The sequence below is a fragment of the Protopterus annectens genome, chromosome 6.part1, assembly GCF_019279795.1.
Source record: "Protopterus annectens isolate FY-2018-M chromosome 6.part1, PAN1.0, whole genome shotgun sequence".
Lineage (NCBI taxonomy): Eukaryota > Metazoa > Chordata > Ceratodontiformes > Protopteridae > Protopterus > Protopterus annectens.
In genome coordinates, this window is record NC_056738.1 from 309,919,569 (window position 1) to 309,942,579 (window position 23,011).

The 23,011-nt window shown below is 38.8% G+C and overlaps 1 protein-coding gene across 4 annotated transcripts in view; it reads left to right on the forward strand.

Moving 5' to 3' along the window:
* Positions 1 to 23,011, forward strand: part of DNAJC4 (DnaJ heat shock protein family (Hsp40) member C4) — a 2,281,272-nt gene that overhangs the window by 311,662 nt on the left and 1,946,599 nt on the right. For all 4 annotated transcript variants that reach the window (XM_044075728.1, XM_044075729.1, XM_044075731.1 and 1 more), the window contains one exon: positions 12,934 to 13,027. In XM_044075728.1, the coding sequence (XP_043931663.1) occupies positions 12,934 to 13,027 (94 nt within the window). The remainder of the gene's footprint in view (positions 1 to 12,933; positions 13,028 to 23,011) is intronic.

The window sequence follows — 23,011 nt, forward strand, 5'->3', positions numbered from 1 at the left end:
TAGACAACATAAAATGTTTTGGCCATAGGTACTACTGGGGAGAGCAAGTTATGCTTTTACATTTTATTTCTGAGCCTGTGCCGCACAGGTCCTGTAGTCTGCCTCTCACATGGGCACTTCTGAGACTCATTTGGCCATCTTTAATAAGAATGTTATCCCTCTAATTGGAAACATTTCTTGTATAAATGTAAATAGTGGAGACATTATTTTTTTAGTAGGTCTCCGGTTTAATTCTTGTTTTTAGATGCTCTTAAAAGTTGATACAAATGATGGAAACTTTTTCTCATGTGTAATGCTTCTACAAGTGGTGTGGCTTACTTGAGAGCAAGGTGAACAGATGGTACATGGCATCGATGAACACCCTTTGCTTTAAAAGATAATTTGAGCCTACAGATTAGTATGTTGGACCATTAATGGCCTCACAAACCATGTGAAAAGGGCCAGATTATTTACCTACCTAAAACAAGTTAACCTACATATCTCATTATTACAGGAGACTCACGACCTCTCAAGTGGGTTTCAGAGGTGATTTCTCCACATCTCGGGTATAAAGGAGGGGAGTTGCATTATTGGTAAGGAAATACGTACCATTAGAGGTAGTCAAACAACATGCAAATCAGAGGGTAGATATGTCTTGATAAGGGGGAAACTAAAGGGGCAGGCCAGTAGAATAGTGAATGTTTATCTCCAACTAGCAACCAATAACCTTTCTTTGGAAAATATTCTGGGAATGGGCTGTATCCCAAGAAAGTATAACAGTCTGGGCAGGAGACTGGACTACTCTTTGTACTACTTGGAAAACACATTCAGGCCCATGATGTTTCTGTTTCCCAGCAATGGATAAGGCTTTAAGAAAGTTTACAGAAGCTATAGGAATGATAGCTGTACATAACTTTTTGGGACTCTACCCCATAATTTACATGTTATTCCAAGTGGTTTGCTTCATTTTACAGAACTGATAAGTGTTTTGTTTCTAAAGAATATGATATTTAATAATGTTGTTAGAATATGTTCCTATAACACTGTCCGACCACATAGTTTAATAATAAACATTCAAATGGATATAAAACATATGACAGACATTGGAAACTAAATATGTATCATTGTAAAAGCAGACATTTCCAATATAATTGAATTGCTGGATTACAAAAAAGCTATAGGCTAACAGTATCCAGCCCAGGTTCACACTGGGGTTGCATATAATTAATTATAATTAATATAGAACTAAATGAATTCTTGGTTTCCTTTGTATACTCTAGGGTACAGCAACACAACAAAAAGCTGTGTGATCTGCAGAACTCTTTACTAGAGCAGCAGACGCTCTTTATTGAAGGCAGATCAAGAGGATTCATTGAGTGCATGAATCACCTGCAAGGGAAGATAGCTGAGCTCTTAGATTAGACAGAGATGGCAAAGTTGGCCCTACACCTAAAATGTTTTGACAAATCCAAAAAACACAGTTCTTAGCTATCCAGTTAAGACAACAGCACGCTAAAAGATTCATTACTGAAATGCATCACCATACCCAGGTGACAGTGGACATTCCAGCAGAAATAATGGAACAGTTGGTAATTTACTTGGCTAAATTATAGCAATTTATGGGGGAAAGTTATGATAATCTTACCCAGAAGAAAGCAGAAGAGTTTATAATAGTTCTTCCCTTACTAAGTTTGTACCAAAAGATTTAGGAATATCCAACCCAGCCTGTTACCTTGAGAGAAATGGAGCAAGCCCTACTTAAATCTCCAACAGGAAAAACATCTGGCTTAGACAGTATACCCACAAAGGTTTGTAAATGGAGTGGCCCCAAATTTGTTGAAGCTTTTAATAAGCTGGCTAATGACATCCCGCAGAGGGAGTTCCCTTCAACACACAGTTCTGGCAACAAGCCATAGTTTCATTAATCCTTAAACCAAAGACCCACCTTTTATAGTCTCTTGTAGACCAATTTAAATCCTGAACCATGATTATAAGTTGTTCGCACTGATACTGGCTTCTAGAGTTTCTATTACCCCCAGTTGATGCATCAAGACCAGACCAGCTTCATTGTCAGAAAAAATAACTTTTGATAGTAAATTTAAAATGTGTATAAGAACAAACAATGTCGAAAACCAGAAGAACTAGATTTGATAGCAAGTCAAGACATGGAGAAAGCCTTTTTACCATGTCAGCTGGGATTTTTCACATTATTAATGAAAATGTCCTTTCATGAAAAAATGTTGATACTATCCAAGATATGTACGCAGGATATATTACAAGTATTAAAGTAGGTGCCAGAATCACCTCTCATTTCCTTATTACATGTGGGATGAGAAAAGTTTGACCTCTGTCTCCCCTTTTAATTGCCATATAATTAGAATCTCTAGCTATTAAATTAAGGCAGGACCCTATTAATGGTTGTATACTAGATAGACATGAGTATAAACTATTATTATATGCAGATGATTTGTTGCTCTAAATTTTAGATGCTGAAAGAGACCTGCCTAGCGTCTTTAATAATTTAGAAAAATGTTGCCAGATAGCTGGCAATATCCAGTAAACAGGGGCTTTGAAAATAAATTTCTAACCATCTCGAGAATTATCAACCCAATACCCATTTGTTGAAAATTATAACCCCATTAAATATCTAGAGCTGATGTTGGCTTCCCCCATGCAGGATTCAGTGGAAGCAAACAACATGGCCCTGACCAATAAAAGCATTTGGCCCATATCTGGAATATATTATGCACAGACCTGACTCAAAGAATTCAGGAAGTGACCTGGTTCATTCTTTTATTAATCTTAGTTTGAGTACAGAGTTTGGCACACTCCACACAGGGGTGATATCTGCAACAGGTGAATAGCTAGATGTTAAATTTCACATGGACAGGAAATAGCGCAGACAATAAATTACTCACCCTACCTGCAGATAAGGGAAGACTAGCCCTCCCAGACTTAGAGAGTTATGTTAAATATGTCCATTTAAGTATCTCCCATACTTAAATGGCAATTTGGAAAACAATACTGTTCGTAAAGGTAGGTGGATTACTGGAATGTATAAATATACATCTGTATATATACTTAAAAGAAAGGGAAGAAACCCACCTGTACTGGGAATAACTTTTCTAGCAGCATCCATAGTATATCAGAGATGTGGACTGCAGGAGACTGCAGACTGGACCCATATATTTTGGACCTGCCCCAGCCCATGTTGTTTAATACCACTATATAAGCGGAAATTAAATATAAACATGGAGAATAGGAATGAATTTGACACCAGACTTATTCCTGATCGCTATAACAGACTCTGCTAGGCTTACCAAATAGCAAATAGCAAGGCTAGGTCTTATGATCCTTCTTGCTAAGAAATGCATAGCAAAGCATTTGAAACAGCAGTTTATCCCTAATATCAAGTAGCTGGTAGGTGGTCTGTCAGATTTTAGACACCTGGAAAGGCTACAAGTCAGGGGTACCCCCAACCCATTGACTGCTGGGAAATAGACATTATTCTCCAGATTACATTAGACACTGTCGTGTCTCAAAGTAGGTATCCAAACAGATAATGAAACAGGAATACTGACCGTTTTAAAGCAGAAGTGTACACCAGATTGTCCTTTAGGACGTTTCACAATTCATTAAAGTAGCCACAAATCCATGGATCATTATTATTGTAAGAATCCTGTAACTTTACTGTCTGTGTTGCTTGTTATTTTCTGCTACTGTTGTTTGTACCTGAAGTTCTCCTGATTCTGTTAACATATTACTGACAAAGAATGTAATCTATGGACCATAATAAGAGTCAATAAAATATTATTTAGAAAATACAGAGCTGAGACAGGCAAAAAAAATAATGCCATCGTTAGGAATTAAAATTAAAGTATATATAGATGACTTTAAGGTGACCTTAAAGTGTCAGTCCCTGCCCTGTTTAGATTACTAGAAATTAATTAGTATTTTACACAATAGTACCAATAGTATTTTACTCAAAGGTACCAAGTACAACAATTCATAAAATACACTATGTAACATAAATCTAAATAAATCATATCCGCCATAATTTCTTTCATACCCAAAGGTTTGTCTTTTGTATCACATCTTCCAGTTTCCATATTATACAGTATTACAGAACACTTTCATACTTTTATTTCCCCAAAAACATGCAACCACTGCCATAATAACCATATTGTTATTGAAGCTTGTTTTGTTGAACTCTTTCACCTTTATTGTCTTCTTCACCTTCTGCCATCATCATCACCATCAATTCCCTTTTTCCCATTTGATACTTGGGGTTGAGTTGTCATGTCAACTGTTTACATGTCTTGATTCAATGCCAACTGTCCTACCTACTTTGACAGTCATGCCTAGCTGTCACAGGTCATCTCTCACACAATCCATCCATCTTTCTGCTGCACAGCATAATTTCCTTTCGCTTTCTTCTTGTCTGTCCTAAATGTTTTTCACCAGATTGTCTTCTGCTTTTCTGTGCATGTGCCCTAACCACTGTAATCAGCTCTGTTTGACCTTCTCTGCAGTTGGAGCTACTTTGGCTTCTGCTCTGATGTCTTTATTTCTTCAGCTTTTAACCTTTGTCTTAACCTTCTGCCATAACCCAGAAATTCCAACACGTTTTAAGACTGGCTCATTGTCTCCTCAACCGTATACCCAGTTACTTGACATATTCTTTCTTCTTTTCTTTTGTACTGCATCACACTTATAACTACTAATTTAATGAGTATAAGCCTCTCAAAAAATAACCCACTGAAACTCACTTAAAATCTTTCTTTTCTTTTATAGATGCATTTTCTTACTTCCATATCAATGCCTTCCCATCCATCAATCAGTACAAGACTTTTCCATTACAATTTCATGATTCTTTTTTTTTTTTTTTGCTTCTGCTGAATTTGTCCTTTATTTACTAATGTTTCTGATGTACCTGCTGCTTTTCCTCTTCCAGAAGTCATCTGATCAGCCTTTAAATCAATTTATGTAGTATTACATTACTTTTGTTTTTCCTTAAACTCTGCTTGTGTTGATATGTGGTCAGAAGGAGATGTTACTGTTTCTCAACTGTTAAGATCTGTCATGTATGTTGACTAAAATAATGCAATCAATTTCTGTTCTCAACATCCCTCTAATATAAACAAACCCTCTTTTCTTGCACAAATGAAAATTTCCAAACTTACAGATTTATAAACATGTTTACTTCTTCCCCCATTCTTTTATTTTGTCTTTCTTAAAATTAGAGTTGAAGTCTTCTATCCAGTTCCCTATTTCACTCTGTCTTGTGTAAACATTTAGTTTATTGTGTGATTACTTAGTCCTTTCAGGGTTGTAAAGAGAGTTAGAAACTGTCCCACTAGTCACTGGGTGAGAGTAACTGGAACTAATCCTGTTGTGTCCCAACCTATTGCATAATACCCATACTTGTTTTTACATAGTGCACACACCTGTGAGCAATTTGGAGGAAAGGTATTTCACCCATGGAATATCTTTGGGATGTGAGGAAACCTTAACACCTAACAAAACCTACATATATATGTCAGTTGGACAAACTGCACAGAAGACAAAGAACTGAATTGGGTAATTAAGTGATGTGAGGAAGCCATACTGTGAACTGCAGACCTGTACCACCCATGACCAAAACGTAATTTTATTTTTTTATCAAAATAGCCATACCCAAACATTCTTTCTTCCCAGATGGCTACATATTTTTTCTCATTTTAACGCTCCAGATTGTTGTATTTATTCTTCACTAAGCAGTCTTACATCTTGCATAAAAAGTAATTTATTTATTTTTAAGTTGTGTATTGTAGTCCTTGCACAATATGGTAGTCCATCTAATATTGTTTATTAAGCTACATTTATTGCCAAGATAGATAAACACCGTCTTCCTCTTAGTTGTCTTTTTCAATCTAATAATGCATCTTCTCTCTATTTTTTCCAGTTGAATTTAATTTGATCTTCCTCTGCAGAACCTTCCTCTCTTACGTCTATTTCTTTTTCAGAGCATTCCTACTTGTTTTTATTGCATTATACTCATTGTATATCCTTTTCTGCATAAACAAATTTTATCATTCACTGTCTTGTACGTCATTTTTCCACTTCCTTCTCACTCCCATGTTTTATTCAAAAGTACATTGCCATGTATATTGTTTTCATTTTTTATTTTTTTGTTTCCCAGGACTCAGCACTTTCATCTGTCTCTCTGGCTGCATCTTCTCTAGTAGAATCAGAGTATACCTTGTACAATGCACTGCAGAGTTTAACTTTGCATGGACCTCTCCCCACACAATGTCATTGTTCACAGTGCTTTATAATACAGACTACCACTGAATAACCTCTTACAGCACAAACTGTTTTGCCCAACATGTTGAAGTATCTGTCAGTATTTTAGAAGAAAAATGCATTTGGTAAATGTGTAATAGTCTTGTCATCTTCTGGTTTTAAATGAATCCAAACTTCCCATCTGTCTGGAATTTGTATTCATGTTTAATTCAGACACAGTTGAGATCATTTTTGCTCTGAACTCTCTCTCTCTCTCTCTCTATATATATATATATATATATATATATATATATATATGTGTGTGTGTGTGTATTCTCAGAATTTTGGAATCTAGGTTTCTGCAACACACAGTTACTGCATCATTTGTGTTCCCTTTTATCAGCATACTCTTAAGCACAAAAGTGAGGCAGCTCAAAAGACTCAAATATAATGCCACAAAACATTTTCTCTCTCGAATAGGTAGCATATCTTACATCCCTGTTACAAAACTTACAGGTTTAAGGATGTTATCCCACACAGTGCATCTTTTGAATTTACATTTTAATAGGGTTGTATTGATCTCTTATCAAAGATTTGTTTCATATTATGTCATTTGTAACTGCAGTTGCTGCTGCAGCAGCGTATTACTTGTTGGCATCTTTCCTAGTGTAGTATCTTTCACAAGCAGTGCCTCTTCATGCATTGCATATTGTCCTTAGCTGCCATGGCTGTCTTTGCCCCTCTTCAACAGCCTTTTCATTACAGGATTGCTTTCATTTTTATTGACTTCTGTATCTGAATTCCACACAGCACCAAACGGCTAAAAAGCATCCATTTTCTCTTCCCAACACTTCTTTTACTGAAAAAGGAGTGTTTGGCATAATGGTTAAGGTCTTTACCTCACAACTGTAAAGTACTGTGTTTGATTCTGACCTCTGATTATTGGCTAGGCATGTAATAGTCTACAGACTGATAGTCCGACCCCAGGGGTGGCACCCATGTCCCTCGTGGACAGAGGTAGTCGGTGCTGATATGTAAAGTATGTCCATATAACCAAGGATATTTAGGGCAACCCAAGATTTAACATGGCTAGTCTTATAAAGGCTCTAGGGCTGCTAGCCTAGTAACCTCCTATGAACCTATGGAATTGGTCAACTGGTGCTTTTCTATCAACTGTGGAGATGGAATTTTATTTATTACTTCCCAAGAATTTTGTCCAGGTAACTGATTTCCCTATGTGATAAAACAAAATTTTTTATCTCTTTACAACTAGCATCACCGACAAGGATAACTAAAATCATTCAGTTAATCCCCTTGAGGAATTCTGATCATCCGACTTTCTGTTTTTTAGGGATGTTAGAATTGGTTAAGTTGCAATATATAAGACTAGATAAGACAGATCTAAAATACTTAGTAAGTACTTAATTTAAGTTAACTCTTTAAAACCAGTAATCCTAAGTGGTACTGTTGGGTTGCATTTGAAAAGCTTTGCATGTGTACAGTGGATAAATTTAAGGGCATCATTTTATATGGAATTGCAACATTAAATTCCCCATGGTGCCATAAATACTGCACAAAACTAGCGAAATATAAAAGAAAGAATTTTCTTTTCCAATATAGGCTCATTGGTAGACCCTTCCAAAATGAATCTTTTCACAATAGATAACAGTTTCAGCAGTGTGTCATCCTTTACTGAAGGTATAGTAAATGAAATCATTATCTAGAATAAAAGACAATAGTAGCCTGGGATCAGCTAACATTCCAGGGTATTTTCTGATTAAGACAGGTAAATACATCTCATCTTATCTTATCTTGTATGTTTAACTCATTTATTTCTGCTTATCTTCCTGAGAAATGAAAAACATCTAATGTTTTGCCTATTCATAATGGAGGCACAGTGAATAGACTACTTGCTCTGAAGTCAGTTATTTTAACATCCCTTTTAAATAAAAGTTTTGAAAGATGTTTACTTGCAATTATAAAGGCAGATGGAAGAAGTAGGTGTTTGTGTCATTTATCACAGAATGGATTTATTAAAAAAAAGAACAATGTTTATAAATCTAGTAGATTTCTGTGCCCAGTTATTAGGGCTTTAGAACTTGGCGTTGATGTAATAGTTGTTTAGGTTGATCTTTCCAAGGAATTTTTTTTTTACTCAGTTAATTTTTATTTGAAATGTATAACAAACAAAAACAGAAATACTTGTTTACAGTTAACAAACATATTAATTAATAGATTAACTATATACAGTATTTACATTTAGCCTGACATGAGTAGCTTGAATAATGACTGCATTCAACATCATGTGATGAAAGGCTCCATGAAAAAGCATCTAATAAATCCTTATATAGTAAACTGGGTGTCTCAGTAACATCAAGTAAAAAGTAGCTTTTTTCAGATTGGACATTAGTCAATGCTAGTGTCTCCGAGGGTTCTCTTACGACCTGACTTATTTAATACAGTATTTTCACTCATCCCAACATCTAAAACATATTGGATATCAAAATAATGCTGATGATGTCAAAATATGTGTCCCATTCATCAGTAGTAAGGATGTTATCTAGCTGGCTTAAGGTCTCTGGGCTAAAGTTTAATCAAGGAGAGAATGTAGTAATGTCTTTTGGTAGATGCACAGCTCAAATTTAAGTATGTATGGGTTGTTTACAGCTACCAATGTTAAACAAGTGTGAAGATCTTGGTATTAAAATCATTGACTGCCTGAAATTTAAAGCACATGCACAAGCAGTACAAAGCAAAGTCTTAAGTATAACCAGATTATTTCTAAAGAATTGTACAGCCTTGGCAGATTTAATCGTAGTGAATCTCTTTATGCCCTGTGTAAGATGAGTATTATAGCGTAACTCTTTGCTTTGTTCTTATAGTGACTTACTAATGCTGGAAAGTATACAGAGTAAATTCACTAAAAGAGTTACAGCATACAAGTCATTCACTTACAGCATGCTGTTAGAATTACTTGAATTATATTCACTATGTTACAGGTATTTAAGAGGCAAGTTGTGTATGGCATACAGAGCTTGTTGTGATAATGAATTCAGGGCAATAATTCTTGAAAGTATTCTTTTCAGGGAGGCAGTTTCACATTTGAGATAGGTATGTACAGAACTTTATCAAGGATTTAATTTATTTCACAATCTGAACGTACTGAGGAACAAGATAACTTTAAACATTAGGCAGTGATATACTGCATTCTTTCAAGAAGCCACAGGAAGTCGCTGTATTCTCCCAATCCAGAGTCTGCATTCTAAATGGCCTATTTGGCAGACACACAGTGTATCCATAAACTATGAAACTCTTCAGGCTTCTCATTCAACATGTGTAAGAAAACCTGCACGGACTAATCATTGTCATGCAGAGTTACACATGGGACACCACTATTCCCTATAGCAGTTACTTCCATTTCAGGAGTTTCTTTACCTTCCATACGGTGTCTTAGTGTTCCCTTGAGTTACACACACTCACAAATACACACACACACACACACACACACACACACACACACACACACGTCATCCTGGCAGTATGCCCAACAACACATACTTGAAAAGAGTAGAAGAATTTCCTTAAGTCCTTGTCAAATATTCCATAGTTGGGGTGAATACCACCTTGGGCCTCTCTTAAAATCACAAAACATACTTGGAGAATCAATGATCTCCACTGAACATTTGATTTTCCAAAAGGGTGAGTTAATGTATAGGGAGAGCCTGGAAAAAGAATGTACCTATTCTGACATAAAATATAAAATAAAATAAAAATAACAGAACTAACATGAATATTTGCAGCAGTAGCTGCTGAGTGGAAAGGGAACACAGAACTAAAGGAAATAACTGCAACAGTGGTTGCTAGTAGCTGTGTGTGTGTGTGTGTGTGTGTGTGTGTGTGTGTGTGTATATGCATGCATTAATGCATGTCTTGTAATAGTTTGGACTACATCCAGCAGCAACAAGCATATATTACAGTGTCTATTAGTCGTGTTACTTGATTACAATCAGACATCTGAGCAGTGCATGATCAAAGTGTGTGTGTTTCCATGTATATATGTATCTGTGTGCCTTGTCTGTGCATCTGTGTCTGCATGTTTTTGAGGGACTATTGCTCTTCTTGTGCATCTATACATATACATGAGCTTGTGTGTGTGTTTGTCTAAACACTGTGAAATAACACACCTTCCAGAGGTGAGGAGGCCCTCTACCTGCAGCATTGAGCATCATAACACTTTGGGGCAGTCTGTTTCCATTAAAGGTCAAATGGAGTTTTTCCCTGTAATGTCCACCTTATTGAGCGTTATTGCTTGCTAAGCACAGAACTAGTCTTGACTGCAAATGATTTATCCAAAAATTTGTACAGAAGGCCAAATGGAGGTCCATGTGCAGATATTGGAGAAAATAGAACACTACAAAAGAAATGGGTGAGTGTTTTGCTAATGTTTGGGAACACTTCACTTCTCATGCAATATGTTGTCTGGACTAGTCTTGTTGATGTCCATTTGCAACCACTAAACATAGCTACATCTTTTATGATCCAGTGTATACAGTGATATGGTTAAAAAATCTGCAAAAAATGATAGTGTTCCCTGGAAGGAGGCATGCTGAGCTGAAGCTGGGATAGTAAGAGACAGTTTGAGAATGCAAAAAAATGTAGGAGGTAAAATAGAGCATTGATTCATGCTCAGACTAGCTCTAGTTGCAAGTATTTATTTGGCTGAATGCAATGTAAAGACATCATGCTGAACAAATATAAGCTGTCTGGCCATCTGATATTGGAACTAGATGGCATTGTTGACTTAATCTGTGAAGATACCTACTATATATTAGTACCATAGCATCATGTGATGCTAACAACAGTGGCTCAATTAATAATGTCTGATAGCAAATTGTTATTTCTAATATATTCAGCAACACCCACCTGGTAGGTGGGTACTAGTCCAAATTTTTGAGGTTCCAGACTAGATGCTTGGTTGTTATGAGTGACAGAGAGAGAAGCTGACATCCTATTGCATATATTCAGGACATTATCTACACATTACTTTTCTTTAGTTTAATATGCTTTATGATTTTCGGTATGTAGGAGTAATAATAATTGACATATTAACAGTAAAAACAAATGAAGTATTAAACAAAAGTTAAAGAAAAGGATACTGTAATGTTACTGTGAAATTGTGATTGCTAGTCAGGTGATGCAGACAACGGGTACACAACAGTGATAAAATAACCATAATATGAATGCAACTCTCATTTTATTTAATAATATTCTTTGGGTTATATTTCTTTGTTGTGTATCAAATGATATATATTTGAAAATCTTTTTATTTTATTATCTTATAGACAAACAATACAAACCACAGAAGAACACTGTACAAACATCAACAAAAACTATATACAACTATACATTGCCCATGTCATTCACAATATATACAACAGATAATAAATTAAGGAGATATAATACAAAAATGAAAAGTGTTTCAGGTTAAAAGACAATCAAAGAATACATTCCAAAAATTTTCTGAACAGAACTTGTGATTACCTTTATAAAAGAGATACTTTTGTGCCCTAATATGCCTAATTACCAATTCCTTTAGACCTTCCCATGTTAGTGTGGCTTGGCACTTCCAATGCAACGAGATATAATATTCGATAAATATGACAATTGAAATCACCACCTTGAGCTGAGCTTTAGGAATATTATCAGGAGGGATATGTAATAAAGCAAATTGCCAAGAAAGTGTTGATTTTAGTATCCCATTTTCTCCAGAATAACTTTAAGGGCACACCATAGTCTGTACACACATTTGCAACTCCAGAAAATGTGATATATATCAGCTACTTGATCCTTACAAAATGGACACAGAGAAGACGAGTTGGGATGAATTTTATTAATGATTGCAGGTGTTAAATACGCATTATTGGTGATCATGAGTTGCGTATAAAATAATTTTTTAAAAGGGATAAATTTAATACTTGATTTGAAAGCCTCTTTCATTAGTGCAGGAGTTATACTCGGGTCCTTATCTGACCAGAATTTAGAAAATACTGGCAAATTGTTAGATCTAATAGAGATTAATAACTTATATACATTGGAAATCATTTTCTTTTTTAGCAGAAGAAGTTTCCAAATAACCTTGGCAATTTCGATATTTTCTCTAGATAGGTCAGGATGATCAAAGTATGGATTCAATAGTTCAAAGATTTGTCTAGTTATTAAAGTATATTTATTGGATAAATTAAAGGTTTGCCTGATCTCGGATAATTTCAGATGTTTGACTAAGAAAAAGTCTGCCATGCACTTATCCTTAATAAGGGGGAAATTGTCCAGATTTATCAACAAATGATATATATTTGATTTTTTATTTAATAATGATCTTTGGATTGTATTATTTTGCTGTATCTAATTGTGTATTTTACTGTTTATGGATTTTCTGTTCAGCATATTTTGATCCTTATGAAATGCATTTGATTGTGCTGCACGTCTTCTATCTCTCTCGTTCTTTGTTGGTTGTTATATTCAGGGTAGATAGATAAAGGCACACTTTAAAATCTGTACTGCATTAAATTACAAGGATTTTGTCTTGTGATTCAGGCAATATGAGTTCTTACAATTGTGTTGCAGACTAGCGTCTAAATTTTTACTGTTCCTGTTGGGTGTATAATGTAGTATTGTCATTGCTGTCTGCAGATTCGCTGGAAGCACTTACTACACTGTACTTGGAGTTAAGCAAGATGCCTCATTTAAACAGATAAAAGATGCATTCGTAAAGAAGTCAAAAGAGGTAGGAAGGCCACTTTGTGTAAATTGGCCTGTGTTCATTTTACTCAGTGTTCTGCTTTCAAATTGTCATTGTGATCTGCAACTTAAACAGTTGTACTGAATATCTGCTGTATATTAATGAAACCTCATCAAATGTGACCAGATATAGCCTTTGAAAGTTACAGTAGCAGAACAAAGCTTGAGTAGTTTTCATATATCATGACGGTGTTAATTGGTATTAAAGATTTGCCATACTTGTTTTTGGAATATTTAATTTGTATATTTTTTTAAACAAGAAACATCTTTATTAAATTATCATGTATAACATAGGCAGTCATACATTTATATAAATGAAAACAAACCATATTGACATAATCCCATTTGTAAGCATTTTACATCACAACCAATACTGACATAACTTTAGTTACAAACATTATATATCACTTATAATGTATCCAGTCATTGTCAGTCAGATATTACATAGCTCATTCAAGTCCTGCCTTCTTTTAAACCTCATTCCTCCCCTGTATGTATTGTTTCCACATTTCCCATTTTTCCTGTGTAATTTGCTCCTACCTTTTTCTGATGTTCCCAGTTGTATTTTTTTATCTCTATTCACTACTTCTAGTACAGCCACCATAATTAGACTCAACAGGGCCTTACTATGTCTAGGAAATTCCAATTCAGTGTCATAGCTCAGAAAAATCATTTCCCTAGTTACACCAGTTTTCTCACCCAGTATCTCTTACAGAGCAGTCTGCAGGTAATCCTTAAAATCTACCCACTCGCTGCACTCCCAGAAAATATGTTCTCAACTTACTCTACTTGGGGTATAAAAATATCTGTGTAAACATTTCCAAGCAAAAATCTTAAATCTTTGAGATTAGGTTCATAGGTAGGTACTAGGCTATCTGCCCAAAGGCATTTATAAGCGTAGCTGGAATGTGTTGGCTTTCGCCACCCCCTTTAGATCAGTTCCCTGTGCCTCTGTCCAGCAGAGCCATTGAAGTGATCCCCGGGGTAAACTTTCTGTTTCCCATCCACTCATCAAGGTTTCTCTTGAAGAGGGTTAGCGAGGAGCTGTGCCTAATGTAAATTGGAATCTTGTTCCAGAGCATGGGAAGTCTCTGGGACAGGAATCTATCCCTCCAGCATGTCCTATTTATTGTTGTGGTGAGGTTTAGATCCCTGGAGCGTGTGACTCGAGGGAGATATGGTTTTCTTAAGGTAGAGCATGTCCATCAATTGTGGGTTGGACATGGCCTTGTATGTCAGGCAGAGATCACCTCTGAGTAGGCGGTATGCAACCTAGTACAGCTGGAGTTTCTTCAGTTGAGCTGCATAGGGCATCTGCTTGAGGCCAGTGATCCTCCTGGTAAGGTGCTTCTGTGGTCTTTCCAGTTGTTGCAGGTGTCTTGTAAGGTACATCCCAAATGGGGCATTGGACTCTATGATGGGTCTGATGAGTGATGCATAGAGGGGCCCAATGACATCTTTCGATCTGGATGCAAACCCTTTTGTGATTAGGTGGGCCACATAGAAGGATTTTCTAACCACTTTGGCAATGTGATTATCAAAGGAGAGGTTACTATCTACTTGTGTCCCCAGATCCCTTATTACGTCTTCTGTATTTAGGGGGCTATCACGTATGTGGTAGTTTGTGGGTACTTTGTTTTTTCCAAAGGGGATGACTATGCACTTTTTGGCATTTAGCTTGAGGCCATGGTTTTGACACCAGGTATCTGTCTCAGTGAGACCCTTTTGGAGGATGTCTGTATCACCCGGAGAGTCAGTTATAGCCCCTAGCTTGCAGTTGTCTGCGAACTTGGTCAGCCATAGTCCTCCTGTGCTTGCCTGTACCTCTGAGAAGTATATGCTGAACAGGACAGGTCTTAGGACTGAGCCCTGGGGAATGCCACTTGTAACTGGTTTAGAGTCAGACCTAGCTCCTGCAACTCTTACCATGTGGGTTCTGTCCGTGAGCCAGTTGGCAGCCCATCTCGTGACCTAGGGGCTTATGCTCAGGCTGGTGAGCTTGTCTGTAATACCTGAGTGGGGAATGGTGTCGAAGGCCTTTGCAAGGTCTAGTTAGGCTGTGGGGCCACCTTTCCCTCATCTATAGCCTTGGTAACTGTCTCAAAGAAGTCCGCCAGGTTTAGGAGGCATGATCTGCCCTTAACAAAGACGAACTGGGTAGGGTCCAGTGTTTGGAGGTTTCCAATGTCTCTGTTAGAGATCCATGATGATGCACTCAGTAGCTTTGCAGACCAAACTAGTCAGGCTTATAGGACGATAGTTCCTGGGGTCTGTTGTGGCTCCACCTTTGTGGAGTGGAATAACCATTGTTGTGCGCCACTCTGTGGGCATGTAGCCTGTGGCGAGGCCGAGTTTAAACAGTGTGTTTAGGTGAGGGGTTAGTTCATCTTTGAGCTCGTGTAGAACGCAGCCTGGGACACTGTCCGGTCCCATTGATGCTTTGTTTTTGGCTTTGGAGAGGGCTGTTTTAACCTGAGTGTCTGCTTTCAGGGGCACTACATTCTTCTGGTATAGTTATGGGCCCTTTTGGGGGTGAGAGGGGGGTGAAGTTTGCACTGAACCTGTCTGCCAGGATGTTATCAGTCGGTTCAGTGTATTTTTGTGCCATTCTGCACTAACTCCGAGCAGATCTGAGAATTGCCACTTAGATTCTTGACATAGCTAAAGAATGCCTTGTGGTTATCTTTGGAATCCATGGCAATTTTTCTTTCGAAGCTAGCCTTGGATGATTTTATGAGGGAACGTAGTTTCTTGCTGATACTGATCAGGGATGTCTTCCCTTCTTGCAATTTTATTATTGTGTTGCATATTTGGGAGACATACATATGACATACATATGTCCCCCATTGTTTCTTTGTGAATTGCTTATCCAGTCTCTCTTCCCAATCCTTTCCAACCTCCTCTGATTGATTCTTATAGTTATCATGCAATATTTATATGCTGTACTTAATATTCCTTTTTTATGGCAGCTTCTGTTCTAGATTGTACTAAAAACTCTACCAGTGCTGGTCTTTCATTTAGGACCCCCTATTTCTTTCTTTTTACTTGTACTCTGATATCAATCCTTGACAGAGAAGGCAATCTCTAACCTGCAGGCCAAATAAATTCTTGGTGTCTTCCCATTCTGTTACCTTTCCCTATCTAGTTATTTGCTCCCAATACCTTGGTTCATTTGCTGTTTTTCTCCAATAAATTCTAGACTCCTCTTGCCTATTATCTGTATCCCTAATTGCAGTCATGTCTATCATCAAAATCTCCTTTCTCCATTCCTATGTTAGCTTAGTTCATAGAATACTTGCTTGTACTTTATGAATATAATATTTTGTATGATTATTTTCATTCTCCTTAAAGGTTGCATACAAAATCCCAGTCTCTCCTTGTTTCTTGAGCCCCCCCCCCCCCCGTTTCATCATTATTCCTTTCCAGTTTGAATTATAGGTTTCTGCTTGTGCTGTGTATAGTAGCCTTAGCTGTGTAGCTATGAAATAGCTCTTTAAATTTGGTAATCCCAATATGCCCTGTTCTACTGAAGAATCAGCTTATCCCACTTGACTCTTGCTGTCTCCCCCTCCTAGATAAAATCCTTCAGCTGTTTATTAATTGCTATCTACAACTTCTCCTCTGGTTGATAAATATGCCTGACTTATGTTTAAGACTAAAGGGACTAAAAACATTTTGACTGCTTGTGTCTTACTATCAATATCCATATAACAGAGCTTTCAGTTTCTCGTTTTTTGTATTATCTTTTGGTGTGATGTTATTCTGTCTCGCCTTCATTCTTAGCAGGTTGGGTTCAGAACAGATCCTTGGTTCTGACTCGGCCATTTAGAAACGCTAGAAGTCTCTGAGTAGCTCGTGGCTTACACCCTATCCCATAATGCACTAGGAAATTTCCCAGATCTTGTTTGCCGCTAAGCAGATCGGGTGCTTCAACTAACTGCAGGTAAGTGTTTTTCATAAATACTTTATTTCTGCATCGTAAACTTAATATTTCTCTTCCATTTAGTTTAATAACATAGTTTCTTCTTTTCTTAACGAACTTAGTAGACTGTTCATTTCCATTGCTGTTTATCTGTGGCTGGCATTTATTTTAAGGCCTAAATTCCCTTTGGCTCTCCTATCTCAGCTTTTTGTGTGCGATATAGGCTCTTTCTTGAGCAGTAGTTTGATAATTGGTTTAAATTAGAGGGTTCTGTCAACCTGGTTTATAGAGTGTATAGTTGTTAAGTAGAGTGTTGGTTAGCTGATGTTCATCGTGTTTCACTGTTGCAGTCATTACTCTTGAGTTATCCTGCTGGCAGGCTACCCTCAGTTGGCCAGAATTCCAAAGTCTAGGTCCGGTGTCTGTTGCTGTCACCTCTTCCCTGACGTCACTGCGCCAAGGGTATAAAAGATGCAGCCGACGCCATTTTCTCCAGTCTTTCTTGCCGCGTGGTGCCCGAAGCAAAACCAGTTCGCAAGTGCCGGTCGGCCGACTACTGAGATTTTCAAATCCGAATTTCAGAACCGAAGTCTTCATTAAAGCTAAGTACCCCGTTGGGGAAACCTTTTTCTTGCTCCCGACCGATGTCAGAAAAAGTTAACAATTGTATTTCTTGTGGGAAGCAAATACCTCATAAGGATTTTCACTCTTACTGTACTCCTTGCCTAGGCCCTGATCACAATGTTGCTAGCTGTCTGTTTTGTGCTAGATTTAACCAATGCACTATCAAGCATTATTTCGATTTTGCATTTCATTACTTTGTCCAAAGATTTAATTATATAATGTCGTCGGACCAGCCGACAACCGGAGTTTACAAAAAACGCAAGGACAAGGAAAAGGATACGCATCCGAGGTCCAAAACTGACGACGAAGCCTCTGCTAGGCCAGTCGTCGGTTTGCCAGTTCTCAGTGAGGCGCTTTCGCAGCCCCTGGCGCCCACTACCTCAGAGCCACAGGCCGCTACCAACTCCCACGTGGAGCCGACTGAGCCTCTGGATACTCAAGGTATTGGACACTCGGAAATCATTCCCTCAGATGGGTCTGGAGCCACTGAGCAGGCATCGGCTTCTGAGGGTGTCTTCAGACCTACACAACTATATATTAAGCCATCTTCAGCTTCAAAAACAAAGACTAAAGCAGCTCTAAAGACAAAGAAACAAGTACAGCATTCTCCTACTCAGACTTCCATGCCTAAAAACAGATGCTCAAAATGGCCGAAGACCTAATTTCTTTGATCAGGGGCTCCCATCCCCCTCCTGATAAGAGGCCTAGGCAAGAGACAGAGTATGATTCTGATCAGATTTCTATTTCCTCTGATTCCTCTTCTGAACAGGATTACTCCATGCTTCCTTATGAGGACTCTGATGCTGAAGAATCCATTCCTTCAGTTTCTCCTCCTGAGGATTATTCTTTTGGGGAAACCCTGCATACCATGAGGGAGCATTTCCACTGGGAGAGCCAAGATTATTCTGAATCTAAGAAAAGGCTCAGAGATTTTCTGCTACTTCCTCAGCACAGACCCCTTGCTATTCCACCTGTTCTAGACATTGTAGATGATGTTTTTTCAGAGTCCAGCCTGTCCCCTGACACTTTACCCCCTGCACCTGCTAAGCCAGGCAGATACTACAGGGTCCCGGATTTGCATAAATTCCTATATAAAAACCCTGCTGCTGACCCAGAAACTATATCTCAGGGTCCCAAAGGGGTTAAGGCTTCCACTGCAAAAAACCCTGTCCCCTCTGATAGGGATTCTAGGGCTCTAGACAGATGGGGGAAAAAAGTCTACACTTCTGCTATCCTGGCTGTAAGGGCTTTAAATTGTCAGTTTCATATGCTTAAATATCAGCAATATTTAATGTCACTGCTTAAACAGAAATTGTTGACAGATACTGAATGTTCAGAGAACAAGGAATTGCAGGAGTTATTGCATGCAGCTGAACAAGTGGGAAAGCATACTTTGCAATGTGGTTATGATTCACTGGAGGCCTCTTGTAGGGCCGCTGTTACAGGTTTTGTTATTAGAAGGCATGCTTGGTTAAAGGAACAGAATCTGCCTGATCATGTTAAAGCAAAATTATTAGATGCAGCATTACAGCATGATACTTTGGTACTAAAGCAGAAGAGGTGTTGAAAAAAAATGGAGGATAAAGCAAAATCCATGCAGACAGTCAAGGATTTCTTACAGTTACAGCCACCCAGGTTTTGCAGGAATTGGCCATCTAAAAATTGGTCCTTTCCAGTGTCAGACAGATACAGGCGTCCCAGAGGCAGATCTCAGCCCCAAGACTCGTACAGGCCTAAACAATGGGGTGCTCCTACATTCAAAAGCGGAGAAGACAAATCACAACCTTACAGGAAGCAGTCCCAATGACTTTCCTCTTCCAGATCCAAGCACTTTTCTTTTGGCAGCCCCCTTAGGGGCGGAAAACTAGAACTTTTTTCTTCAAATTGGTAAATAGTTACCCAAGACAAATGGGTCCTGAACATAGTGTCCCAGGGCTACAGGTTCCATTTTCACACTCTACCATGGTCGAAAGGTATGCCAGACCTGCCACTCAGTCAGAGGCACAAAAACAAATTACAGTCCTCATGGACACGAGGGCCATTCAGCAAGTACCACAAAAAGAGCAGTGGCAAGGATTTTACTCCAGACTTTTCCTAGTGCCCAGAAAGGACAAAGCCTGGAGACCAATACTGGACCTGTCTATACTAAACACGTTTCTGGAAGTTCCAAAATTCAAGATGTTGACTCTACAGCAGCTACTGCCCATGCTGGGCAAGAAGGCTTGGCTCGTAACTTTGGACCTAAAAGAGGCATACCTGCATGTCCCAATCAGACAATCGTGCAGAAGATACCTCAGATTCATAGCTGGCTCAATGCATTACCAATTCTCTGCACTGCCCTTTGGCTTATCTACTGCGCCCAGGGACTTCACAAAATGCCTGGCACCAGTAATTGTGTTTTGCAGACAAAAAGGAATTCAAATATATCCCTACTTAGACGACTGCCTAATTCAAGCAGAGAACAAAGACATTCTTCTAAAGCATCTGGCATTTGTAAAAAGATTACTAATTGGCCTAGGGTACACAGTAAATGAAAATAAATCAAAACTAGTGCCCTCTCAAGAGATAATATTCCTGGATGCAACCTTAAATACAACTGCCAGATGGCTTATCTCACGCCAGACAAAAAAAAACAACTGACTACTTACTTCAAGAAATTGGCAACAAAAACCCACTTATCTACAAGGAATATCCTGCAGGCTTTGGGTTTCATGGCATCCTGCATTCTTCTAATTCCATATGCCAGACTGCATATGAGGAAACTACAATGGTATCTAAAAAGTGTTTGGACTCAGCATTGCCACAGCCTGGAGACAGTAATTGCACTAATTCCCTGCCTGCAACAGGAGTTTCGATGGTGGGCAGAAGCCTGTCACCACAACAAGGGTCTGCAATTCAGTTTACCCACAGCCAGACAGACACTAACAACGGATGCATCAGATTATGCCTGGGGAGCCCATATGGCAGGAAAATGTATTCAGGGCACATAGCCTGCAAACCAGATGAATCTTCACATCAATCAAAAAGAAATGCTAGCTGTTCAAAATGCCCTGACAGCTTTCAAGGGCCTGCTTCATCCAGGACAGTTACTGATAAAGACAGACAACACTACGGTCATGTGGTACATAAACAAGCAGGGAGGTACACATTCCTACCCCCTCTGTAGACAAGCAATGACCTTATGGGACACAGCATTGGCTTTTCAAGTTCACCTGCAAGCACAGTTCCTGCCAGGAAAAACAAATACTCTAGACGAACCAAGCAGGAATCTTATGGATCCCCACGAATGGAAACTGGATCCACAAGTCTTCAGCATGATAATAAGGAAATGAGGATGCCCAGACATAGATCTATTTGCCTCCCCTCACAACTGCCAATTGCAGAGATTTTGCACAAGGATTTATCACAAGCAAGCATGGAAAGTGGACGCCCTATCCCCTCACAACTGCCAATTGCAGAGATTTTGCACAAGGATTTATCACAAGCAAGCATGGAAAGTGGATGCCCTATCCTTCAGCTGAAAAAATCTAACAGTATATGCTTTCCCCAACTGCCTCTCCTTCCCAGGGTACTCCTAAAGGTCAAACAAGAGAAGCCAAAAATGATACTGATTGCACCAGACTGGCCTCGCCAGCACTGGTACCCAATCCTAAAGAGCTTGTCTCAAGGTCCACCATGGATATTGCCTCAAACTTCTCACTTGCTGACCCAACTAAGCAATCAGATCCTGCACAGCCAACTAAGGACCTTAAATCTGGCAGCATGGCGGATAATGTAGCCATTCTGAACACTCCTCTTTCAAAAGCTGTTATGGATGTTATTTTGGAGGCCAGGAGGCCCAGTACCAGAAAATCTTATGCAGAGCAATGGAAGAGATTCTGTGCTTGGAACCAGGAACAAGGCATTGACACATGTGTACCAAATATCCCTCAGATTTTACAATACCTAACTGAGATGCTGACCAAAGGCCTTTCTTTCTCATCAGTTAAGATTCATGCCTCTGCCATTTGAGCCCATTACAATACGGAACCACCTATCTTTTCTCATCCTTTAATAAGGCAGTACTTTAGAGGGGCCAAAAACATTAGGCCTCCAGGGAGAGCACCAATTCCGGCCTGGGACCTCAATTATGTTTTGGAAAAACTCACACTGCCTCCTTTCGAGCCAGCAACAACAGCAGGTATAAAATTCTTATCCTGGAAAACAGCTCTGCACCTAGCAATAACCACTGCAAGGCGAGTCTCGGAGTTGCAAGCATTCATGGCTGTGGAACCTTTCATCAATTTTCATCCAGACAGGGTTTCTCTTAGGACAAACCCTACATTTCTGCCTAAGGTGGTGTCCAGTATGGCCCTCAACCAAACCATTCACTTGCCAACCTTTTATCCAAATCCACAGAACAAGGGTGAGAAAATTCTGCATTCTTTGGACATACACAGGCAATTACGCTTCTACCTGGACAGAACTAAAGCTTTCAGAAAGACTGAGCAACATTTATTGTCATATGCTGCAGGATCACAAGGAAATGCTTACTCAAAACAGACTATTTCTAAATTGGATAGGCCATTGCATCCATTTCTGCCATTTTCAACATGGCAAATCAGTGCCTAAGGGCATTAGGCCTCATTCCACCAGAGCAGCAGCCACTTCAGCAGCCTTCCTCAGAGGAGTACCAACCAAAGATATCTTAGAGGCTGCAACTTGGAGTTCAGTGCAGACCTTCACAAAGCACTACCACTTACCTCTACTCTAAGTGCAGAGCAGGCTTAGCCACTGCAGTTCTGCAGGGCTTCATAGCCTCCCCTAATCCTATTTAGCCCAGCCACCCATCCTCAGCTTTGGGATTCAACCCAAGAGTAATGACTGCAACAGTAAAACACGATGAACACAGTACAGTTGTGTACCTACCATAAATGTAGATGTTCAAGTGTATTCACTGTTGCAGTCCAGGTTACCCACCCACCATCCCCCTTTTCTTTGCTGGGACTAATCTGCACTTCTGTATCCTATACAACCTTTTTGGTGTATTTGCTTGTAGATGAAGGAAATGTTATTTCTGTGCATGCATTTTTATTGGCATATTTTTCAGCCTACCAATTTGGGGGCAACTGACATCTGGGGCAAGAAAAACTGAAGAAAATGGCGTCGGCTGCATGTTTTATACCCCTGGCACACTGACGTCAGGGAAGAGGTGACCGCAACCGATGCTGGACCTAGACTTTGGAATTCTGGCTGACTGAATGTAGCCTGCCAGCAGGATAACCCAAGAGTAATGACTGCAACAGTGAATACACTTGAACATCTACATTTATGGTAGGTACACAACTGTACTTTTTGTTTTTCTCACTATCCAACGATTAGCGTTAACCAAGTGTGCTGTGTATTTTATATATATATATATATATATATATATATATATATATA